This window comes from Panulirus ornatus, chromosome 4 (assembly GCF_036320965.1).
Source record: "Panulirus ornatus isolate Po-2019 chromosome 4, ASM3632096v1, whole genome shotgun sequence".
NCBI classification, from domain to species: domain Eukaryota; kingdom Metazoa; phylum Arthropoda; class Malacostraca; order Decapoda; family Palinuridae; genus Panulirus; species Panulirus ornatus.
In genome coordinates this window covers 54132061-54159103 of record NC_092227.1, presented here as the reverse complement: position 1 = coordinate 54159103, position 27043 = coordinate 54132061, and the positions used below count along the sequence as shown (strand labels likewise).

The window sequence follows — 27043 nt, the reverse complement described above, 5'->3', positions numbered from 1 at the left end:
TCTCCAGATCCATGAATGCTACATACAAATCCATTTGTTTTTCTAAGTATTTCTCACATACATTCTTCAAAGCAAACACCTGATCCACACATCCTCTACCACTTCTGAAACCACACTGCTCTTCCCCAATCTGATGCTCTGTACATGCCTTCACCCCCTTCAATCAATACCCTCCCATATAATTTACCAGGAATACTCAACAAACTTATACCTCTGTAATTTGAGCACTCACTCTTAACCCCTTTGCCTTTGTACAATGGCACTATGCAGGCATTCCGCCAATCCTCAGGCACCTCACCATGAATCATACATACATTAAATAACCTTACCAACCAGTCAACAATACAGTCACCCCCTTTTTTAATAAATTCCACTGCAATACCATCCAAACCTGCTGCCTTACCGGCTTTCATCTTCCGTAAAGCTTTTACTACATCTTCTCTATATACCAAATCATTTTCCCTAACCCTCTCACTTTGCACACCACCTCGACCAAAACACCTTATATCTGCCACTCTATCATCAAACACATTCAACAAACCTTCAAAATACACACTCCATCTCTTTCTCACATCACCACTACTTATCACCTCCCCATTAGCCCCCTTCACTGAAGTTCCCATTTGCTCCCTTGTCTTATGCACTTTATTTACCTCCTTCCAAAACATCTTTTTATTCTCCCTGAAATTTAATGATACTCTCACCCCAACTCTCATTTGCCCTCTTTTTCACCTCTTGCACCTTTCTCTTGACCTCCTGCCTCTTTCTTTTATACCTCTCCCAGTTACTCTAACTCTGATGTATATATATGAGACACACGAATATCAGCCAGGACTGGTAGAAAAAAAGTAAAAGCAGAGATGGATAACTTGCATATCACAGTAAAATTAAAATTAAAGGGAAACATAGTAAAAATGTGAAAAGGGGTATGTGCTGTGAAGACATCATTAGAAATGAGCATTAGTGAAAGTCTTTAAGGATGTTATGGTTATGTGGAACATACAGCAAATAGTACAGTTAGATTAGTATGCAATATTGTTGCTCAATGGACAAAGAGAAGAGTTAGAGTACAAAAGTGATGCAGTGAATCAATCCGAGATAAAGATACTTCAGATGAGGATTCCACAGGAATGATCTGCTGTCAAAAACTATACAATGGGAACATTTTGTGTATGATGGTGTGTGAATGAAGATTCTTATCTAATCTGTGCAAAATGAAATAATATTGTCTCTAACACATTGGACATTGCTTGAGGATGAGTACAAGTGATATGAGAAGCTGTGTTTACCTCATCCACCTCATGGTATTGGGACTGGACTTAATGATAACGGAGAGGACAACAAATATAATTCAATATGTAGAGTATTCCTGGGAAATTATATGGGAGGGTATTGATTGAGAGCATCAGACTGGGGAAGAGCAGTGTGGTTTCAGAAATGGTAGAGGATGTGTGGATCAGGTGTTTGCTTTGAAGAATGTATGTGAGAAATACTTAGAAAAGCAAATGGATTTGTATGTAGCATTTATGGATCTGGAGAAGGCATACGATAGAGTTGATAGAGATGCTCTGTGGAAGGTGTTAAGAATATATGGTGTGGGAGGTAAGCTGTTAGAAGCAGTGAAAAGTTTTCATCGAGGATGTAAGGCATGTGCACGTGTAGGAAGAGAGGAAAGTGATTGGTTCTCAGTGAATGTAGGTTTGCGGCAGGGGTGTGTGATGTCTCCATGGCTGTTTAATTTGTTTATGGATGGGGTTGTCAGGGAGGTGAATGCAAGAGTTTTGGAAAGAGGGGCAAGTATGCAGTCGGTTGTGGATGAGAGAGCTTGGGAAGTGAGTCAGTTATTGTTCGCTGATGATACAGCACTGGTGGTTGATTCGGGTGAGAAACTGCAGAAGCTGGTGGCTGAGTTTGGTAAAGTGTGTGATAGAAGAAAGCTGAGAGTAAATGTGAATAAGAGCAAGGTTATTAGGTACAGTAGGGTTGAGGGACAAGTCAATTGGGATGTAAGTTTGAATGGAGAAAAACTGGAGGAACAAATCAATTGGGATGTAAGTTTGAATGGAGAAAAACTGGAGGGACAAATCAATTGGGATGTAAGTTTGAATGGAGAAAAACTGGAGGAAGTGAAGAGTTTTAGATATCTGGGAGTGGATTGGGCAGCGAATGGAACCATGGAAGCGGAAGTGATTCATAGGGTGGGGGAGGGGGCGAAAGTTCTAGGAGTGCTGAAAAATGTGTGGAAGTCGAGAACGCTATCTTGGAAACCAAAAATGGGGATGTTTGAAGGAATTGTGGTTCCAACAATGTTATATGGTTGCGAGGCATGAACTATAGATAGAGTTGTGTAGAGGAGGGTGGATGTGCTGGAAATGAGATGTTTGAGGACAATATGTGGTGTGAGGTGATTTGATCGAGTAAGTAATAAAAGGGTAAGAGATGTGTGGTAATAAAAAGTGTGGTTGAGAGAGCAGAAGAGGGTGTTTTGTAGTGGTTTGGTCACATGGAGAGAATGAGTGAGGAAAGATTGACAAAGAGGATATATGTCAGAGGTGGAGGGAACGAGGAGAAGTGGGAGACCAAATTGGAGGTGGAAAGATGGAGTGAAAAAGATTCTTTGTGATCACGGCCTGAACATGCAGGAGGGTGAAAGGCGTGCAAGGAATAGAGTGAACTGGAACGATGTGGTATACCGGAGTCGACGTGCTGTCAATGGATTGAACCAGGGAATGTGAAGCATCTGGGGTAAACCATGGAAAGTTTTGTGGGGCCTGGATGTGGAAAGGGAGCTGTGGTTTCGGTGCATTATACTTGACAGCTAGAGACTGAGTGTGAACGAATGTGGCCTTTGTTGTCTTTTCCTAGCACTACTTCGCACACACGCGGGGGGAGGGGGTTGTCATTTCATGTGTGGCGGGGTGGCGACGGGAATGAAAAGGGCAGACAGTATGAATTATGTACATGTGTATATATGTATATGTCTGTGTGTGTATATATATGTATAGGTTGAGATGTATAGGTATGTATATGCGCTGTGTGTGGACGTGTATGTATATACATGTGTAGGTGTGTGGGGTGGGCCATTCTTTCGTCTGTTTCCTTGCGCTACCTTGCCAACGCGGGAAACAGTGACAAAGTATAATACAATAAAAAAAATAATGTTATTCCCCAAAATTCCATCAGCATGGATCACATAAACTGTCCTAAAAACATAAGGTCTTGCATATCTTTGCATATAACACCAACACCCCTCTCCTCCAAACATTCTGTGCACAAAAAAGATAATAATCATCTGTTAAATACCTATTGGTGTAGTACCAAAGCTGAAACCTCCTGTTGAAGGTGTTGTTGTAGGAATAACACCACTTGAACTGCCAGATAGTGTTCTGCCAAAGCTAAAAGCTCCAAAAGTAGATGGTGTCGTTCCTAAGTAAAATAAAAACGCAAGTGTGTTATCATACAATTGATATCAATAGAGTATGGGATGCTGAAATAAGGTTTAATATCACTAGAGGTTAATTGGAAGAAATACAAGGAGGACTTGTTGTAAAAGCTGGTTATGTGTCCAATGTCAACCTTGAAAATATAAGCGAAATATAAACTGGAGAAATATATGATTCTTTAAATACATACAAAATACATTCATAAAGGCTGTACCTTCAAAATCCCTAAGCTCTACAAAGGGATGTTTTTTATCAAATACACCAGGACCCTGAACCTGCAGAGGACTAATATTCCTATCGCAAGTGAAGCAATAGAAACCTATGTTATAATGGGGAGGGGTTTACAGAAATTTTCCCAGTCTGTCCTTATGGATAGACTATAACTGAAGTAGCTTACCAAACCTATACAGTGAACTCCTGTTTATCCTTAACTGATTTAACCAGAATACCCAAAACATCAGCACCGTTCACCCCCCCCCACCATGTCTCAAAAACCCCAAACAATGGTACCATTCAATCCCAGTGCAGATAAAAATAACCATGCAACTACTCAGCTTTCCCTTCCATTTATTTGTGAAATTATCTATACAAAGGATGCTTAATCTTACTAAATTCATGAAACTTAATAGTCAATTAATCAATGCATCCTACAAAATCCCATAACTGGATAGCAATAGGATGATGTTCCTTACCTATATCTCCAGACCTGTTTGAACAAAATACCATAAATTAGGATATGTTCTATCTTCTTCCCCCAGCCCACTTTTCTCACTAATAGATGCATTAAAAATGTTTATATATAACAAAAAATCCCTCCCTGTACTATGCAAACAGGTAATTCCACAGACAGTTTCTTTTGATTTGTAATACTAAAAGTCCACTATGCACACTGTTGCGAAATTTCCTCTTAAAAACTATCATTCTGAAACTAATATTGTCATGAAACCATTTCACAAGATTTTCATAACAATATAGTACTGCATCCTAATCAATATCAATGAACAGAACAGGCTTTTCCATAATATATGTCACAGAGTTGAGACTTTAATAACAACGTACCTCCTATATCAAACATACTTTACTATGCTCATCATTTAGAATAACATGAGGTGCAAATTCTGAGGTGTTCTCATAGGATTCACCTGTCCATGCACCAGGGGTTTATGTAAATAACAATAGTGTGTTGGTCTTCCCTTACTCTCCTCCCCACTTCAAATGTAGACTTGAAGTTAGATGTGTTAATGTAATATTTTTTTTCTTTAAGTTGGAAGCTCCACTCACGGACAAAAGTCCACACAAGGCCAGATCTAAATTCATCAGCACATACATGTGCATGTGGGTGGGTTGGGCCATTCCTCGTCTGTTTCCTTGCACTACCTCGCTAACGCAGGAGATGGCGATTAAGTAAAATGAATAAACGTAAATAGAGAGGATTATGAAAGGGAAAGAGAAGAGACAAAGGAAAATATCTATGAATCTTACAGAAAGTGAAAACCAATCTTTTAAAAAGGTGCCAGGTCATAGTTATGGAAAAGACTTGAGAGGGCAGAGTTCTAAAGCTTCTTGATGTAAGGTTATCAAAATGACCCACCCTTGAGTTGCCAATGGCAAGAGAGTAATCATGTGACATGACAGCTTGATCAGTATTGCATGGTCTACCTAGTGGCAGGGGCACACAAGCAGCCAGCTCTCAAGAACAAACACCAATGTAATGCCCATAACAGAGGGAAAATGAACCAATGCTGTGGCGTAGGGCAAGAGGGTCAAGTTTGGAAGCTTGCCTGGGACAATTTATAAGCCAGACCACTTTCAATTCAACTCTATCAAGTAAGGATGCGAAGCTAGAACCACATCAGATGAGCATGAAGTACTCAATACAAGCACAAATCAATCCTATGTATAAACGGATGTTACAGTGATACCAAATATATTCATTGAGTCAAGAGGTGGAATTACAGAACTGTCAAAGGAGAGACAAGAGTCATGATGAGTTTTTGGTAGATATATGGGCAGAAACCACATCTTGGAGGCATTAAACTTAACTAGATTTCGTCTACCCCACTGAGATATCCTGTCCAAGTCTGAGTTTAGTGAGGATACCATTAAAATGGTACTAAAAAAGGTGTCGATGAGGGCTTGTGCTACTTCTAGAGTGGGATGGGAGGGAATTAGGGCTATCAGGAGTTACAGGGAGACACACTATATCGCCTCTTGAATTATCAAATTCAGCTACATAGCATAAATCTCTCGTAGTGCATACAAAACTTATTGGATATTCACTGAAAAATATGGTAATGAGAGCCAGGAGAGTGTGACAGGGTGTAGTGAGGCCCCTAAGCTTGTCTGCTTCACTCCCTGAGGTGAACAAGGCTTGTCTGTCACTTCCTCTTTCAACTGATTCAGCAGCTGTTAGCATATCACAAATGCAGGAAATGCAGACAAAATTTAATAGATACTTACCAAATATATGGCAGTAAAAGCCTCAGGTGCTACTGGAGAAGTACTGGGAATGATTTTCTGTCTTTATCACCCCTTAAATTATCTGATTCTAAGCTGTTGCACAATCACAGGAAATGAAGACTTTATGAACATATCCTTCATAGCCCTGGGATTTTCTAAATGAAACACTTGTAAAGGCTTGCCTACGTTTCGAATCTCTCTAGATGTTCCATTTAAGAAGAATCAACCAATCTTTGATAGCCATTAACCCTAAAGCAGTCTTTTCCTTCCTTACAAATGTATATCCTTGCTGGCATTCTTTTCCAAAACAACCCAGTCTCTATGAGAGTCCACACTAAATATATGATTGTGTGTATCCTCTTCTCTAAATAAATTCCTCTTAATACACACACCAAAAAAAAAAGGTTCTAATTGCAAGATATATTAAGCAACAATGCATGTTGGAGTAAAAAAATCTTTTTTTACAAGCAGACTGCCAACAGGTGAGAAACAAACGTACTCATACTTTACCTAATGGTAGGTTACAAATAGATTAGTATTTGCTTTAATATCATTAATCACTGGAGATATGGGAGAAAGAATAATTCCCACACATTCCTCACGTGTCGTAGAATGTGACTAAAGGGGACAGGAGAGGGAGGACTAGATACCCTTCCCTTGTTGTATTTTAACTTTCTAAGAGGGAAACAGAAGAAGGAGTCACACGGAGAGTGCTCATCCTCCTTGAAGGCTCAGATTGGGATGTCTAAATGTGTGTGGATGTAACCAATATGAGAAAAAAGGAGAGATAGGTAGTATGTTTCAGGAAAGGAACCTGGATGTTTAGGCTCTGAGTGAAACAAAGCTCAAGTGTAAAGGAAAAAAGTGGTTTGGGAATGTTTTGGGAGTAAAGTAAGGGGTTGCTGAGAGGGCAAGAGCAAGGGAAGAAGTAGCAATACTCCTGACACAGGAGTGGTGGGAGTATATGACAGAGTGTAAGAAAGTAAACTCTAGATTGATAAGGGTAAAACTGAAAGTGGATGGAGAGAGATGGGTGATTATTGGTGCATATGAACCTGGGCATGAGAAGAAAGATCATAAGAGGCAAGTGAATCGGAAACAGCTGAGTGTGTGTGTTAGTAGTTTTGAGGCAGAAGACCGGGTTATAGTGATGGGCGATTTGAAGGCAAAGGTGAGTAATGTGGCAGTTGAGAGAATAATTGGTGTACATGGGGTGTTCAGTGTTGTAAATGGAAATGGTGAAAAGCCTGGACATTTGTTTACTGAAAAAGGACAGGTGATTGGGAATACCTGGTTTAAATAGAGAGATATACATAAGTATAAGTATGTAAGTAGGAGAGATGGCCAGAGAGTGTTATTGGATTATGTGTTAATTGATAGGCACATGAAAGAGAGACTTTTGGATGTCAATGTGCTGAGAGGTGCAACTGGAGGGATGTCTGATCATTATCTTGTGGAGGCAAAGGTGAAGATTTGTAGAGGTTTTCAGAAAAGAAGAGAGAATGTTGGGGTGAAGAGAGAGGTGAGAGTAACTGAGCTTGGGAAGGAGACTTGTGTGAGGAAGTACCAGGAAATACTGAGTGCAGAATGGAAATAGGTGAGAACAAAGGATGTAACAGAAGTGGGGGATGGGATGTATTTAGGGAAGCAGTGGTGGCTTGTGCAAAGGATGCTTGTGGCATGAGAAGCGTGGGAGGTGGGCAGATTAGGAAGGGTAGTGAGTGGTGGGATGAGGAAGTAAGATTATTAGAGAAAGAGAAGAGAGAGGTATTTGGATGAGTTTTACAGGGAAATAGTGCAAATGAGTGGGAGATGTATAAAAGAAAAAGGAAGAAGGTCAAGAAAAAGGTGCAAGACGTGAAAAAGAGGGCAAATAAGAGTTGGGGTGAGAGAGTATCATTAAATTTTAGGGACAATAAAAAGATGTTTTGGTAGGAGGTAAATAAAGTGAATAAGACAAGAGAACAAATGGAAACATCGGTGAAGGGGGCTCATGGGGAGGTGATAACAACTGGTGGTGATGTGAAAAAGAGATGGAGTGAATATTTTGAAGGATTGTTGAATGTGTTAGATGATAGAGTGGCAGATATAGGGTGTTTTGGTCGAGGTGGTGTGCGAAGTGAGAGGGGTCAGGGAGAATGATTTGGTAAACAGAGAAGAGGTAGTAAAAGCTTAGCGGATGATAAAACCTGGCAAGTCAGCGAGAATGGACTGTATTGCAGAGGAATTTATTATAAAAGGGGGTGACTGTGGACTGTGTTGCTGACAGGTCGGTAAGGATATTTAATGTATGTATGACTCATGGTGAGGTGCCAGTGGATTGGCAGAATGCATGCATAGTGCAACTGCACAAAGGCAAAGGGGATAAAGGTGAGTGCTCAAATTACAGAGGAATAAGTTTGTTGATTATTCCTGGGAAATTATATGGGAGGGTATTGACTAAGAGGGAGGGTGAAGGCATGTACAGAGCATCAGATTGGGGAAGAGCAGTGTGGTTTCAGAAGTAGTAGAGGATGTGTGGATCAGGTGTTTGCTTTGAAGAATTTATTTTATTGTTATTATTTTGCTTTGTCGCTGTCTCCCGCGTTTGCAAGGTAACGCAAGAAAACAGACGAAAGAAATGGCCCAACCCACCCCCATACACATGTATATACACACACGTCCACACACGCAAATATGCATACCTATACATCACAATGTACACATATATATACACACACAGACACATACATATATACCCATGCACACCATTCACACTGTCTGCCTTTATTCATTCCCATCGCCACCTCACCACACATGGAATACCATCCCCCTCCCCCCTCATGTGTGCGGGGTAGCGCTAGGAAAAGACAACAAAGGCCTCATTCGTTCACACTCAGTCTCTAGCTGTCATGCAATAATGCCCGAAACCACAGCTCCCTTTCCACATCCAGGCCCGACACAGCTTTCCATGGTTTACCCCAGACGCTTCACATGCCCTGATTTAATCCACTGACAGCACGTCAACCCCGGTATACCATATCGATCCAATTCACTCTATTCCTTGCCCTCCTTTCACCCTCTTGCATGCTCAGGCCCCGATCACTCAAAATCGTTTCCACTCCATCTTTCCACCTCCAATTTGGTCTCCCACTTCTCCTCGTTCCCTCCACCTCCGACACATATATCCTCTTGGTCAATCTTTCCTCACTCATTCTCTCCATGAGCCCAAACCATTTCAAAACACCCTCTTCTGCTCTCTCAACCACGCTCTTTTTATTTCCACACATCTCTCTTACCCTTACGTTACTTACTCGATCAAACCACCTCACAGCACACATTGTCCTCAAACATCTCATTTCCAGCACATCCACCCTCTTGCGCACAACTCTATCCATAGCCCACGCCTCACAACCATACAACATTGTTGGAACCACTATTCCTTCAAACATACCCATTTTTGCTTTCCGAGATAATGTTCTCGACTTCCACACATTCTTCAAGGCTCCCAGGATTTTCGCCCCCTCCCCCACCCTATGATTCACTTCCGCTTCCATGGTTCCATCCACTGCCAGATCCACTACCAGATATCTAAAACACTTTACTTCCTCCAGTTTTTCTCCATTCAAACTTACCTCCCAATTGACTTGACCCTCAACCCTACTGTACCTAATAACCTTATTCACATTTACTCTTAACTTTCTTCTTTCACACACTTTGCCAAACTCAGTCACCAGCTTCTGCAGTTTCTCACATGAATCAGCCACCAGCGCTGTATCATCAGCGAACAATAACTGACTCACTTCCCAAGCTCTCTCATCCACAACAGACTTCATTCTTGCCCCTCTTTCCAAAACTCTTGCATTCACCTCCCTAACAACCCCATCCATAAACAAATTAAACAACCATGGAGACATCATGCACCCCTGCCGCAAACCTACATTCACTGAGAACCAATCACTTTCCTCTCTTCCTACACGTACACATGCCTTACATCCTCGATAAAAACTTTTCACTGCTTCTAACAACTTGCCTCCCACACCATATATTCTTAATACCTTCCACAGAACATCTCTATCAACTCTATCATATGCCTTCTCCAGATCCATAAATGCTACATACAAATCCATTTGCTTTTCTAAGTATTTCTCACATACATTCTTCAAAGCAAACACCTGATCCACACATCCTCTACCACTTCTGAAACCACACTGCTCTTCCCCAATCTGATGCTCTATACATGCCTTCACCCTCTCAATCAATACCCTCCCATATAATTTACCAGGAATACTCAACAAACTTATACCTCTGTAATTTGAGCACTCACTCTCATCCCCTTTGCCTTTGTACAATGGCACTATGCACACATTCCGCCAATCCTCAGGCACCTCACCATGAGTCATACATACATTAAATAACCTTACCAACCAGTCAACAATACAGTCACCCCCTTTTTTAATAAATTCCACTGCAATACCATCCAAACCTGCTGCCTTGCCGGCTTTCATCTTCCACAAAGCTTTTACTACCTCTTCTCTGTTTACCAAATCATTTTCCATAAACCCTCTCACTTTGCACACCACCTCGACCAAGACACCCTATATCTGCCACTCTATCATCAAACACATTCAACAAACCTTCAAAATCCTCACCCCATCTCCTTCTCACATCACCACTACTTGTTATCACCTCCCCATTAGCACCCTTCACTGAAGTTCCCATTTGCTCCCTTGTCTTACGCACTTTATTTACCTCCTTACAGAACATCTTTTTATTCTCCCTAAAATTTAATGATACTCTCTCACCCCAACTCTCATTTGCCCTCTTTTTCACCTCTTGACCTCCTGTCTCTTTCTTTTATACATCTCCCACTCAATTTCATTTTTTCCCTGCAAAAATCGTCCAAATGCCTTTCTTCTCTTTCACTAATAATCTTACTTCTTCATCCCACCACTCACTACCCTTTCTAATCAACCCACCTCCCACTCTTCTCATGCCACAAGCATCTTTTGCGCAATCCATCACTGATTCCCTAAATACATCCCATTCCTCCCCCACTCCCCTTACTTCCATTGTTCTCACCTTTTTCCATTCTGTACTCAGTCTCTCCTGGTACTTCCTCACACAAGTCTCCTTCCCAAGCTCACTTACTCTCACCACCTTCACCCCAACATTCACTCTTCTTTTCTGAAAACCCATACAAATCTTCACCTTCGCCTCCACAAGATAATGATCAGACATCCCTCCAGTTGCACCTCTCAGCACATTTACATCCAAAAGTCTCTCTTTCGCGCGCCTGTCAATTAACACGTAATCCAATAACGCTCTCTGGCCATCTCTCCTACTTACATACGTATACTTATGTATATCTCGCTTTTTAAACCAGGTATTCCCAATCACCAGTCCTTTTTCAGCACATAAATCTACAAGCTCTTCACCATTTCCATTTACAACACTGAACACCCCATGTATACCAATTATTCCCTCAACTGCCACATTACTCACCTTTGCATTCAAATCACCCATCACTATAACCCGGTCGCATGCATCAAAACCACTAACACACTCATTCAGCTGCTCCCAAAACACTTGCCTCTCATGATCTTTCTTCTCATGCCCAGGTGCATATGCACCAATAATCACCCATCTCTCTCCATCAACTTTCAGTTTTACCCATATTAATCGAGAATTTACTTTCTTACATTCTATTACTTACTCCCACCACTCCTGTTTCAGGAGTACTGCTACTCCTTCCCTTGCTCTTGTCCTCTCGCTAACCCCTGACTTTACTCTCAAGACATTCCCAAACCACTCTTCCCCTTTACCCTTGAGCTTCGTTTCACTCAGAGCCAAAACATCCAGGTTCCTTTCCTCAAACATACTATCTATCTCTCCTTTTTTCACATCTTGGTTACATCCACACACATTTAGACACCCCAACCTGAGTCTACGAGGAGGATGAGCACTCCCCGCGTGACTCCTGTTTCCCATTTTTGTAGAAAGTTAAAGATACGAGGGGAGGATTTCTGGCCCCCCACTCCCGTCCCCTCTAGTCGCCTTCTACGACACGTGAGGAATGTGTGGGAAGTATTCTTTCACCCCTATCCCCAGGGATAATATATTCATATACACACACACACATATACACACATATATATATATATACATATGAAAAATGTAAGAAATAATTTAGAACACTGAAACTTCTATCTTGAAATGAAATTAAAAAAATGAATGTCACATTATGGTTCAACCTCTGGCTATGGAAAAGGGAAATGTATAATTTATTTACACAAACGTCAATAGTAGTTTTCATCAATTTAACCACTGTATCATACTGCCTGGACCACTTCTCTTATCATGAAACTGGAATATTGGCTTATGATGTTTCTCAATTGTCTTCATTACACAAAGTACAACCATATCTTGGATACATGAGGGTAGGTAGTTGGTCATCCGCCATAATAAAGCCTTGACAGACCAAAAGTTTATCTAAACCTCAACTTTTCCAGTACATTCATGAAAAACACCTTTTTGCTTTCTATCTCTATCACTTTGAAAAATGCTCCCTTTGTTCACATTTCAATGAAAGAATAAGCTTCAATGTCTAAGCTACATTCTTTTCCAATTTCACTATTTTCTTGTCAGAGCACCATGTATGAAAACTATCACTCCAGTAACACAACTATAAACATTTACTTTCCCTTTAAAAAAGTTCCGGGGAAGTCTGTCTCGATACACTGCGGGTCAAGGTCACATCATTGTCACATCAAGGTATCATTGTAGCTTACCAAATTCATTAGCAACCATACCAACCAAAGTTGATAGTTTATATGAGGAGCCAAAACAAAATAATTCATATATATATGAATATATATGAATATATTTGAAGAATGTATGTGAGAAATACTTAGAAAAACATATAGATTTGTATGTAGCATTTATAGATCTGGAGAAGGCATATGATAGAGTTGATAGAGATGCACTGCGGAAGGTATCAAAAATATACGGTGTGGGAGGCAAGTTGTCAGAAGCAGTGAAAAGTTTTTAACGAGGATGTAAGGCGTGAACGAGTAGGAAGAGAGGAAAGTGATTGGTTTTCAGTGAATGTCGGTTAGCGGCAGGGGTGCGTGATGTCTCCATGGTTGTTTAACTTGCTTATGGATGGGGTTGTTAGGGAGGTGAATGCAAGAATTTTGAAGAGAGGGGCAAGTATGCAGTCTATTGTGGATGAGAGAGCTTGGGAAGAGTGTCAGTTGTTTGCTGATAATACAGCACTGGTGGCTGATTCGGGTGAGAAACTCCAAAAGCTGGTGACTGAGTTTGGTAAAGTATGTGAAAGAAGAAAGCCGAGTGTAAATGTGAATAAGAGCAAGGATAGTAGGTGCAGTAAGGTTGAGGGATAAGTCAACTGGGAGGTAAGTTTGAATGGAGAAAAAACTGGAGGTAGTGATGTGTTTTAGATATCTGGGAGTGGATTTGGCAGTGGATGGAACCATGGAAGTGGAAGTGAGTCACAGGGTGGGGGAGGGGGCAAAAGTTATGGGAGCATTGAAAAATGTGTGGAAGGCGAGAATATTATCTTGGAAAGCAAAAATGGGCATGTTTGAAGTAATCGTGGTTCCAACAATGTTATATAGTTGCGGGGGTAGGCTATAGATAGAGTTGTGTGGAGGAGGGTGGAAGTGTTGCAAATGAGATGTTTGAGGACAATATATGGTATGAGGTGGTTTCATCGAGTAAGTAATGAAAGGGTAAGAGAGATGTGTGGGAATAGAAAGAGTGTGGTTGAGAGAGCAGAAGAGGGTGTTTTGAAATGGTTTGGTCGCATGGAGAGAATGAGTGAGGAAAGATTGACAGAGGTGAAGGGAACGAGGAGAAGTGGGAGACCAAATTGGAGGTGGAAGGATGGAGTAAAAGGGATTTTGAGCGATCAGGGCCTGAGCATGCAGGAGGGTGAAAGGTGAAAAAGAAACAGAGTGAATTGGAACGATGTGGTATACCAGGGTCAATGTGCTGTCAATGGATTGAACGAGGGCATGTGAAGCATCTGGGGTAAACCATGGAAAGTTTTGTGGGCCTGGATGTGGAAAGGGAGCTGTGGTTTCGGTGCATTATACATGACAGCTAGAGACTGAGTGTGAACGAATGTGGCCTTCGTTGTCTTTTCCTAGCGCTACCTCGCATGCAAGCGGGGGGAGGAGGTTCTCATTTCATGTGTGGCGGGGTGGTAACAGGAATGAATAAAGGCAGCAAGTATGAATTATGTACATGTGTATATATGTTTATGTGTGTTTGTATCATTTATTTATTTATCAAACTTTGTCGCTGTCTCCCACGTTAGCAAGGTAGTGCAAGAAAACAGATGAAAGAATGGCCCAACCCACCCACATCCACATGTATATACATACACGGCCACACGCACATATACATACCTATACATCTTAAAGTATACATATATATATATATATATATACACAACAAGACATACACATATATACACATGTAAATAATTCATACTGTCTGCCCTCATTCATTCCCATCGCCACCCCGCAACACATGAAATGACAACCCCCTATCCCCGCATGTGCGCAACGTAGCACTAGGAAAAGACAACAAATGCCACACTCATTCACATTTAGTCTCTACCAGCCATGTATAATGCACCGAAACCACAGCTCCCTTTCCACATCCAGACCCCACAAAACTTTCCATGGTTTACCCCAAACGCTTCACATGCCCTAGTTCAATCCATTGACAGCACGTTGACCTCAGTATACCACATCGTTCCAATTCACTCTATTCCTTACAGGCCTTTCACCCTCCTGCATGTTCAGGCCCCAATCACTGAAAATCTTTTTCTCTCCATCTTTCCACCTCCAATTTGGTCTCCCACTTCTCCTCGTTCCCTCCACCTCTGACACATATATATCCTCTTGGTCAATCTTTCCTCGCTCATTCTCTCCATGTGACCAAACCATTTCAAAACATCCTCTTCTGCTCTCTCAACCACACTCTTTTTATTACCACACATCTCTCTTACCCTTTAATTACTTACTCGATCAAACCACTTCACACTACATATTGTTCTCAAACATCTCATTTCCAGCACATCCACCCTCCTTCGCACAACTCTATCTACAGCCCACACCTCGCAACCATATAACATTGTTGGAACCACTATTCCTTCAAACATACCCATTTTTGCTTTCCAAGACAACGTTCTCGACTTCTACACATTCTTCAACGCTCACAGAACTTTCGCCCCCTCCCCACCCTATGATTCACTTCTGCTTCCATAGTTCCATCCGCTGCCAAATACACTCCCAGATATCTAAAACACTTCACTTCCTCCAGTTTCTCTCCATTCAAACTTACCGCCCAATTGACTTGTCCCCAACCCTACTGTACCTAATAATCTTGCTCTTATACACATTCACTCTCAGCTTTCTTCTTTCACACACTTTACCAAACTCAGTCACCAGCTTCTGCAGTTTCTCACATGAATCAGCCACCAGCACTGTATCATCAGCAAACAACAACTGACTCACTTCCCAAGCTCTCTCATCCACAACAGACTGCATACTTGTCCCTCTTTCCAAACCTCTTGCATTCACCTCCCGAACAACCCATCAATAAACAAATTAAACAACCATGGAGACATCACGCACACCTGCCGCAAACCAACATTCACTGAGAACCAATCACTTTCCTCTCTTCCTACATGTACACATGCCTTATTTCCTTGATAAAAACTTTTCACTGCTTCTAACAAATTGCCTCCCACACCACATATTCTTAATACCTTCCACAGAGCATCTCTATCAACCCTATCATATACCTTCTCCAGATCCATAAATGCTATATACAAATCCATTTGCTTTCCTAAGTATTTCTCACATATATTCTTCCAAGCAAACACCTGATCCACACATCCTCTACCACTTCTGAAACCACACTGCTCTTCCCCAATCTGATGCTCTGCACATGCCTTCACAATCTCAATCAATACCCTCCCATATAATTTCCCAGGAATACTCAACAAAGTTAGACCTCTGTAATTTGAGCACTCACTTTTATCACATTTGCCTGTGTACAATGGCACTATGCAAGCATTACGCCAATCCTCAGGCACCTCACCATGAGTCATACATACATTAAATAACCTTACCAACCTGTCAACAACACAGTCACCACCTTTTCTAGTAAATTCAACTGCAATACCATCCAAACCCGCTTCCTTGCCGGCTTTCATCTTCTGCAAAGCTTTTACTACCTCTTCTCTTTTACCAAATCATTCTCCCCAACAATCTCACATTGCACACCACCTCGACCAAAACAACCTATATCTGCCACTCTATCATCAAACACATTTAACATATATGCAGATTACAAACGGTAGTGAGTGGTGGGATGAGGAAGTAAGATTATTAGTGAAAGAGAAGAGAGAGATACTTGGACGATTTTTGCAGGGAAATAATGAAATGACTGGGACATGTATAAAAGAAAGAGGCAGGAGGTCAAGAGAAAGGTGCACGAGGTGAAAAAGAGGGCAAATGAGAGTTGGGGTGAGAGAGTATCAATAAATTTTGGGGAGAATAAAAAGATGTTTTGGAAGGAGGTAAATTAAGTGCGTAAGACAAGGGAGCAAATGGGAACATCATTGAAGGGGATAATGGGGAGGTGATAACAAGTAGTGGTGATGTGAAAAGATGGAGTGAGTATTTTAAAGGTTTATTGAATGCGCTTGATGATAGACTGGCAGACATACGGTGTTTTGGTTAAGGTGGTGTGCAAAGTGAGAGGGTTAAGGAGAGTGATTTGGTAAACAGAAGAGAGGTAGCAAAAGCTTTGCGGAAGATGAAAGCCGGCAAGGCAGCATGTTTGGATGGTATTCCAGTGGAATCTATTAAAAAAAGGGGGTGACTGTATAGTTGACAGGCAGATAAGGTTATTTAATGTATGTATGACTCATGGTGAGGTGCCTGAGGATTGGCGGAATGCATGCATACTGCCATTGTACAAAGGCAAAGGGGATAAAAGTGAGTGCTCAAATTACAGAGGTATAAGTTTGTTGAGTATTCCTGGGAAATTATTTGGAAGGGTATTGGTTGAGAGGGTGAAGGCATGTACAGAGCATCAGATTGGGGAAGAGCAGTGTGGTTTCAGAAGTGGTAGAGGATGTGTGGATCAGGTGTTTGCTTTGAGGAATGTATGTGAGAAATACTTAGTAAAGCAAATGGATTTGTATGTAGCATTTATGGATCTGGAGAAGGCATATGATAAAGTTGACAGAGGTGCTCTGTGGAAGGTATTAAGAATATAAGATGTAATATATGATGTGGGAGCACGTTGTTAGAAGCAATGAAAAGTTTTTATCAGGGATGTATGGCATGCGTACGTGTAGGAAGAGAGGAAAGTGATTGTTTCTCAGTGAATGTTGGTTTGTGGCAGGGGTGCATGATGTCTCCATGGTTGTTTAATTTGTTTATGGATGGGGTCGTTAGGGAGGTGAATGCAAGAGTTTTGGAAAGAGGGGCAAGTATGCAGTCTGTTGTGGATGAGAAAGCTTGGGAGGTGAGTCAGTTGTTGTTTGCTGATGATACAGTGCTGGTGGCTGATTCAGGTGAGAAACTGCAGAAGCTGGTGAATGAGTTTGGTAAAGTGTTTGAAAGAAGAAAGTTGAGAGTAAATGTGAATAAGAGCAAGGTTACTAGGTACAATAGGGTTGAGGGACATATCAATTATGAGGTGAGTTTGGATGGACAAAAACTGGAGGAAGTGAAGTGTTTTAAATATCTGGGAGTGGATTTGGCAGTGGATGGAACCATGGAAGCGGAAGTGGATCATAGGGTGGGGGAGGGGACGAAAATCCTGGGCGCATTGAAGAATGTGTGGAAGTTGAGAACATTATCGTGGAAAGCAAAGATGAGTATGTTTGAAGGAATAGTGGTTCCAACAATGTTATATGGTTGTGAGGTGTGGACTATAGATAGAGTTGTGTGGAGGAGGGTGGATGTGCTGGAAATGAGACATTTGGGGACAATATGTAGTGTGAGGTGGTTTGATCGAGTAAGTAATGAAAGGGTTAGAGAGATGTGTGGTAATAAAAAGAGTGTGGTTGAGAGAGCAGAAGAGGGTGTTTTGAAACGGTTTAGTCACATGGAGAGAATGAGTGAGGAAAGATTGACAAAGAGGATATATGTGTCAGAGGTGATGGGAATGAGAAGTGGGAGACCAAAATGGAGGTGGAAAGATGGAGTGAAAAAGATTTTGAGTGATCACGGCCTGAACATGCAGGAGGGTGAAAGGCGTGCAAGGAATAGAGTGAATTGGAACGATGTGGTATACCGGGGTCGACGTGCTATCAATGGATTGAACCAGGGCATGTGAAGCATCTGGGGTAAACAATGGAAAGTTCTGTGGGGCCAGGGAATGGAAAGGGAGCTGTGGTTTTGGTGCATTATACACGAAAGCTAGAGACTGAGTGTGAATGAATGTGGCCTTTGTTGTCTTTTCCTAGCACTACCTCGCACACACTTGGGGGAAGGGGGTTGTTATTTCATGTGTGGCGAGGTGGCAACAGGAATGAATAAGGGCAGACAGTATGAATTATGTACATTTGCATATCTGTATAAGTATGTATATGTGCGCGTGTGGACGTGTATGTATATCCATGTGTATGTGGGTGGGTTGGGCCAGACTTTCGTCTGTTTCCTTGCGCTACCTCGCTAATGTGGGAGACAGGGACAAAGTATAATAAATAAATACTTTATATTTTGCTTTGTTGCTGTCTCCTGCGTTAGCAAGGTAGTGCAAGGAAACAGACAAAAGAACGGCCCAACCCACCCACATACACATGTATATACATACATGTCCAAACACACAAATATACATACCTATACATCTCAATGTATACATATATATACACACACAGACATATACATATATACACATGTACATAATTCATACTTTTTTTTTTTATTTGCTTTGTCGCTGTCTCCCGCGCTTGCGAGGTAGCGCAAGGAAACAGACGAAAGAAATGGCCCAACCCACCCCCATACACATGTATATACATACGTCCACACACGCAAATATACATACCTACACAGCTTTCCATGGTTTACCCCAGACGCTTCACATGCCCTGATTCAATCCACTGACAGCACGTCAACCCCGGTATACCACATCGCTCCAATTCACTCTATTCCTTGCCCTCCTTTCACCCTCCTGCATGTTCATGCCCCGATCACACAAAATCTTTTTCACTCCATCTTTCCACCTCCAATTTGGTCTCCCTCTTCTCCTCGTTCCCTCCACCTCCGACACATATATCCTCTTGGTCAATCTTTCCTCACTCATTCTCTCCATGTGCCAAAACCATTTCAAAACACCCTCTTCTGCTCTCTCAACCACGCTCTTTTTATTTCCACACATCTCTCTTACCCTTACGTTACTTACTCGATCAAACCACCTCACACCACACATTGTCCTCAAACATCTCATTTCCATAACATCCATCCTCCTGCGCACAACTCTATCCATAGCCCACGCCTCGCAACCATACAACATTGTTGGAACCACTATTCCTTCAAACATACCCATTTTTGCTTTCCGAGATAATGTTCTCGACTTCCACACATTCTTCAAGGCTCCCAGAATTTTCACCCCCTCCCCCATCCTATGATCCACTTCCGCTTCCATGGTTCCATCCGCTGCCAGATCCACTCCCAGATATCTAAAACACTTTACTTCCTCCAGTTTTTCTCCATTCAAACTCACCTCCCAATTGACTTGACCCTCAACCCTACTGTACCTAATAACCTTGCTCTTATTCACATTTACTCTTAACTTTCTTCTTTCACACACTTTACCAAACTCAGTCACCAGCTTCTGCAGTTTCTCACATGAATCAGCCACCAGCGCTGTATCATCAGCGAACAACAACTGACTCACTTCCCAAGCTCTCTCATCCCCAACAGACTTCATACTTGCCCCTCTTTCCAAAACTCTTGCATTCACCTCCCTAACAACCCCATCCATAAACAAATTAAACAACCATGGAGACATCACACACCCCTGCCGCAAACCTACATTCACTGAGAACCAATCACTTTCCTCTCTTCCAACACGTACACATGCCTTACATCCTCGATAAAAACTTTTCACTGCTTCTAACAACTTGCCTCCCACACCATATATTCTTAATACCTTCCACAGAGCATCTCTATCAACTCTATCGTATGCCTTCTACAGATCCATAAATGCTACATACAAATCCATTTGCTTTTCTAAGTATTTCTCACATACATTCTTCAAAGCAAACACCTGATCCACACATCCTCTACCACTTCTGAAACCACACTGCTCTTCCCCAATCTGATGCTCTGTACATGCCTTCACCCTCTCAATCAATACCCTCCCATATAATTTACCAGGAATACTCAACAAACTTATACCTCTGTAATTTGAGCACTCACTCTTATCCCCTTTGCCTTTGTACAATGGCACTATGCACGCATTCCGCCAATCCTCAGGCACCTCACCATGAGTCATACATACATTAAATAACCTCACCAACCAGTCAACAATACAGTCACCCCCTTTTTTAATAAATTCCACTGCAATACCATCCAAACCTGCTGCCTTGCCGGCTTTCATCTTCCGCAAAGCTTTTACTACCTCTTCTCTGTTTACCAAATCATTTTCCCTAACCCTCTCACTTTGCACACCACCTCGACCAAAACACCCTATATCTGCCACTCTATCATCAAACACATTCAACAAACCTTCAAAATACTCACTCCATCTCCTTCTCACATCACCACTACTTGTTATCACCTCCCCATTTGCGCCCTTCACTGAAGTTCCTATTTGCTCCCTTGTCTTACGCACTTTATTTACCTCCTTCCAGAACATCTTTTTATTCTCCCTAAAATCTAATGATACTCTCTCACCCCAACTCTCATTTGCCCTTTTTTTCACCTCTTGCACCTTTCTCTTGACCTCCTGTCTCTTTCTTTTATACATCTCCCACTCAATTGCATTTTTTCCCTGCAAAAATCGTCCAAATGCCTCTCTCTTCTCTTTCACTAATAATCTTACTTCTTCATCCCACCACTCACTACCCTTTCTAATCAACCCATCTCCCACTCTTCTCATGCCACAAGCATCTTTTGCGCAATCCATCACTAATTCCCTAAATACATCCCATTCCTCCCCCACTACCCTTACTTCCATTGTTCTCACCTTTTTCCATTCTGTACTCAGTCTCTCCTGGTACTTCCTCACACAAGTCTCCTTCCCAAGCTCACTTACTCTCACCACCCTCTTCACCCCAACATTCACTCTTCTTTTCTGAAAACCCATACAAATCTTCACCTTAGCCTCCACAAGATAATGATCAGACATCCCTCCAGTTGCACCTCTCAGCACATTAACATCCAAAAGTCTCTCTTTCGCGCGCCTGTCAATTAACACGTAATCCAATAACGCTCTCTGGCCATCTCTCCTACTTACATAAGTATACTTATGTATATCTCGCTTTTTAAACCAGGTATTCCCAATCATCAGTCCTTTTTCAGCACATAAATCTACAAGCTCTTCACCATTTCCATTTACAACACTGAACACCCCATGTGTACCAATTATTCCCTCAACTGCCACATTACTCACCTTTGCATTCAAATCACCCATCACTATAACCCGGTCTCGTGCATCAAAACCACTAACACACTCATTCAGCTGCTCCCAAAACACTTGCCTCTCATGATCTTTCTTCTCATGCCCAGGTGCATATGCACCAATAATCACCCATCTCCCTCCATCAACTTTCAGTTTTACCCATATTAATCAAGAATTTACTTTCTTACATTCTATCACATACTCCCACAACTCCTGTTTCAGGAGTATTGCTACTCCTTCCCTTGCTCTTGTCTTCTCACTAACCCCTGACTTTACTCCCAAGACCTTCCCAAACCACTCTTCCCCTTTACCCTTGAGCTTTGTTTCAATCAGAGCCAAAACATCCAGGTTCCTTTCCTCAAACATACTACCTATCTCTCCTTTTTTCACATCTTGGTTACATCCACACACATTTAGGCACCCCAATCTGAGCCTTCGGGGAGGATTAGCACTCCCCGAGTGACTCCTTCTTCTGTTTCCCATTTTAGAAAGTTAAAAAAAGTACAAGGAGGGGAGGATTTCTGGCCCCCCGCTCCCGTCCCCTCTAGTCGCTTTCTACGACACGCGAGGAATGCGTGGGAAGTATTCTTTCACCCCTATCCCCAGGGATAATATATATATATATATATATATATATATATATATATATATATATATATATATATATATATATATATATACACACATACACACACATACACACACATACGCACATATACACACACACACACATACATATATATACATATGAAAAATGTAAGAAACAATTTAGAAAACTGAAACTTCTAGCTTGAAATGAAATGAAAAAATGAATGTCACATACTGGTTCAACCTCTGGCTATGGAAAAAGGAAATGTATAATTTATTTACACAAACGTCAATAGTAGTTCTCATCAATTTAACCACTGTATCAATAAGCTTCAATGTCTAAGCTACATTTTTTCCAATTTCACTATTTTCTTGTCAAAGCACTATGTATGAAAACTATCACTCCAGTAACACAACTATAAACATTTACTTCATACTGTCTGCCTTTATTCATTCCCATCGTCACCTTGCCACACATGAAATAACAACCACCTCCCCTCTCATGTGTGCGAGGTAGCGCTAGGAAAAGACAAGAAAGGCTACATTTGTTCACACTCAGTCTCTAGCTGTCATGTAAGAATACCCCGAAACCACAACTCACTTTCCACATCCAGGCCCCACAAAACTTTCCATGGTTTACCCCAGACATTTCACATGCCTGGTTAAATCCATTGACAGCACGTCGACCCCGGTATACCACATCGTTCCAATTCACTCTATTCCTTGCACACTTTTCACCCTCCTGCATGTTCAGGCCGTGATCACTCAAAATCTTCTTCACTCCCTCTTTCCACCTCCAATTTGGTCTCCCACTTCTCCTCGTTCCCTCCACCTCTGACACATATATCCTCTTGATCAATCTTTCCTCACTCATTCTCTCCATGTGACTAAACCATCTCAAAACACCCTCTTCTGCTCTCTCAACCACACTTTTTATTACCACATATCTCTTACCTTTTCCTTACTTACTCGATCAAACCACCTCACACCACATATTGTCCTTAAACATCTCATTTCCAGCACATCCACCCTTCTCCGCACAACTCTATCCATAGCCCACGCCTCACAACCATATAACATTGTTGGAACCACTATTCCTTCAAACATACCCATTTTTGCTTTCCAAGATAATGTTCTCGACTTCCACACAGTCTTCAACGCTCCCAGAACTTTCGCCCCCTCCCCCACCCTATGATTCACTTCCGCTTCCATGGTTCCATCCGCTGCCAAATCCGCTCCCAGATATCTAAAACACTTCACTTCCTACAGTTTTTCTCCATTCAAACTTACCTTCCAATTGACTTGACGCTCAACCCTACTCTACCCAATAACCTTGCTCTTATTCACATTTACTCTCAGCTTTCTTCTTTCACACGCTTTACCAAACTCAGTCACCAGCTTCTGCAGTTTCTCACATGAATCAGCCACCAGCGCTGTATCATCAGCGAACAACAACTGACACATCCCAAGGTCTCTCATCCACAACAGACTGCATACTTGCCCCTCTTTCCAAAACTCTTGCATTCACCTCCCTAACAACACAACCCATAAACAAATTAAACAACCATGGAGACATCACACACCCCTGCCGCAAACCTACATTCACTCAGAACCAATCACTTTCCTCTCTTCCTACACGTACACATGCCTTACATCCTCGATGAAAACTTTTCTCTGCTTACAACAACTTGCCTCCCACACCATATATTCTTAATACCTTCCACAGAGCATCTCTATCAACTCTAGCATATGCCTTCTCCAGATCCATAAATGCTACAACAAATCCATTTACTTTTCTAAGTATTTCTCACATACATTCTTCAAAGCAAACACCTGATCCACACATTCTCTACCACTTCTGAAACCACACTGCTCTTCCCCAGTCTGATTCTCTGTACATGCCTTCATCCTCTCAATCAATAACCTCCCATATAATTTCCCAGGAATACTCAACAAACTTATACCTCTGTAATTTGAGCACTCGCTCTTATCCCCTTTGCCTTTGTACAATGGCACTATGCACGCATTCCGCCAATTCACAGGCACCTCACCATGAGTCATACATACATTAAATAACCTTACCAACCAGTCAACAATACAGTCACCCCTTTTTTAATAGATTCCACTGCAATACCATCCAAACCTGCTGCCTTGCCGGCTTTCATCTTCTGCAAAGCTTTTACTACCTCTTCTCTGTATACCAAATCAACCTCCCTAACCCTCTCACTTTGCACACCACCTCGACCAAAACACCTTATACCTGCCACTCTATCATCAAACACATTCAACAAACCTTCAAAATACTCACTCAATCTCCTTCTCACATCACCACTACTTGTTATCACCTCCACATTAGCCCCCTTCACTGAAGTTCCCATTTGTTCCCTTGCCTTACACACTTTATTTACCTCCTTCCAAAACATCTTTTTATTCTCCCTAAAATTTAATGATACTCTCTCACCCTAACTCTCATTTGCCCTCTTTTTCACCTCTTGCACCTTTCTCTTGACCTCCTGCCTCTTTCTTTTATACATCTCCCACTCATTTGCATTATTTCCCTGCAAAAATCGTCCAAATGCCTCTCTCTTCTCTTTCACTAATAATCTTACTTCATCCCACCACTCACTACCCTTTCTAATCTGTCCACCTCCCACGATTCTCATGCCACAAGCATCTTTTGCGCAAGCCATCACTGCTCCCCTGAATACATGCCATTCCTCCCCCACTCCCCTTACGTCCTTTGTTCTCTCCTTTTTCCATTCTGTACTCAGTCTCTCCTGGTACTTCCTCACACAAGTCTCCTTCCCAAGCTCACTTACTCTCACCACTCTCTTCCCCCAACATTCTCTCCTTTTCTGAAAACCTCTACAAATCTTCACCTTCGCCTCCACAAGATAATGATCAGACATCCCTCCAGTTGCACCTCTCAGCACATTAACATCCAAAAGTCTCTCTTTCGCGCGCCTATCAAATAACACGTAATCCAATAACGCTCTCTGGCCATCTCTCCTACTTAAATACGGATACTTATGTATATCTCTCTTTTCAAACCAGGTATTCCCAATCACCAGTCCTTTTTCAGCACATATATCTACAAGCTCTTAACCATTTCCATTTACAACACTGAACACCCCTTGTATACCAATTATTCCCTCAACTGCCACATTTCTCACCTTTGCATTTAAATCACCCATCACTATAACTCGGTCTCGTGCATCAAAACTACTAACACATTCATTCAGGTGCTCCCAAAACACTTGTTTCTCATGATCTTTCTTCTCATGCCTAGGTGGATATGCACCAATAATCACCCATCTCTCTCCATCAACTTTCAGTTTTACCCATATCAATCTAGAATTTACTTTCTTACACTCTATCACATACTCCCACCACTCCTGTTTCAGGAGTAGTGCTACTCCTTCCCTTGCTCTTGTCCTCTCACTAACTCCTGACTTTACTCCCAAGACATTCCCAAACCACTCTTCCCCTTTACCCTTGAGCTTCATTTCACTCAGAGCCAAAACATCCAGGTTCCTTTCCTCAAAGATACTAACTATCTCTCCTTTTTTCTCATCTTGGTTACATCCACACACATTTAGACACCCCAATCTGAGCCTTCGAGGAGGATAAATAAATAATATTTATATTTATTTATTTTGCTTTGTCGCTGTCTCCCGCATTTGCGAGGTAGCGCAAGGAAACAGACGAAATAATGGCCCAACCCATCAACATACGCACGTATATACATACACGCCCACACATGCACATATATATACCTATACATTTCAATGTGTACATACACATACAACAAAGGCCACATTCGTTCACACTCAGTCTCTAGCTGTTATGTGTAATGCACCGAAACCACAGCTACCTTTCCACATCCAGGCCCCACAAACCTTTCCATGGTTTACCCCAGGCACTTCACATGCCCTGGTTCAATCCACTGACAGCACGTTGACCCCGGTATACCACATCGTTCCAATTCACTCTATTCCTTGCACACCTTTCACCCTCCTGCATGTTCAGGCCTATCACTCATAATCTTTTTCACTCCATCCTTCCACCTCCAATTTGGTCTCCCAATTCTCATTCCCTCCACCTCTGACACATATATTCTCTTTGTTAATCTTTCCTCACTCATCCTCTCCATGAGACCAAACTATTTCAATACACCCTCTTCAGCTCTCCCAACCAAACTCTTTTTATTAAAACACATCTCTCTTACCCTTTCATTACTTACTCAATCAAACCACCTCACACCACATATTGTCCTCAAACATCTCATTTCCAACACATTCACCCTTCTCTTCACAACTCTATCTATAGCCCATGCCTCGCAACCATATAACATTGTTGGAACCACTATTCCTTTAAACATACCCATTTTTGCTTTCCGATAATGTTCTTGCCTTACACACATTCTTCAACGCTCCCAGAAACTTCGCCCCCTCCCCCACCCTGTGACTTACTTCCGCTTTCATGGTTCCATCCTCTGCCAAATCCACTCCCAGATAACTAAAACACTTCACTTCCTCCACTTTTTCTCCATTCAAACTTACCTCCCCATTGACTTGACCCTCAACCCTACTGTAACTAACAACCTTGCTTCTTTCACACACTTTACCAAACTCAGTCACCAGCTTCTGCAGTTTCTCACCCAAATCAGCCACCAGCGCTGTATCATCAGCGAACAACAACTGACTCACTTCCCAAGCCCTCTCATTCACAACAGACTGCATACTTGCCCCTCTCTCCAAAACTCTTAAATTCACCTCCCTAACAACCCCATCCATAAACAAATTAAACAACCATGGAGACATCTCGCACCCCTGCCGCAAACCAACATTCACTGGGAACCAATCACTTTCCTCTCTTCCTACTCATAC

The 27043-nt window shown here is 41.9% G+C and overlaps 1 protein-coding gene across 7 annotated transcripts in view; it reads right to left on the bottom strand.

Annotated features, from left to right (window-relative positions):
• Positions 1-27043, bottom strand: part of LOC139766293 (uncharacterized) — a 540727-nt gene that overhangs the window by 426054 nt on the left and 87630 nt on the right. For 6 of the 7 annotated variants that reach the window (XR_011716836.1, XR_011716837.1, XM_071694755.1 and 3 more), the window contains exon 4: positions 3304-3426. The exons of the other annotated variant lie outside the window; for it this stretch is intronic. Coding sequence is in view for 4 of the 6 variants with exons in the window: in XM_071694755.1 (XP_071550856.1) it covers positions 3304-3426 (123 nt within the window). In the remaining 2 variants the exon portion in view is untranslated. The remainder of the gene's footprint in view (positions 1-3303; positions 3427-27043) is intronic. 7 annotated transcript variants of the gene reach the window in all.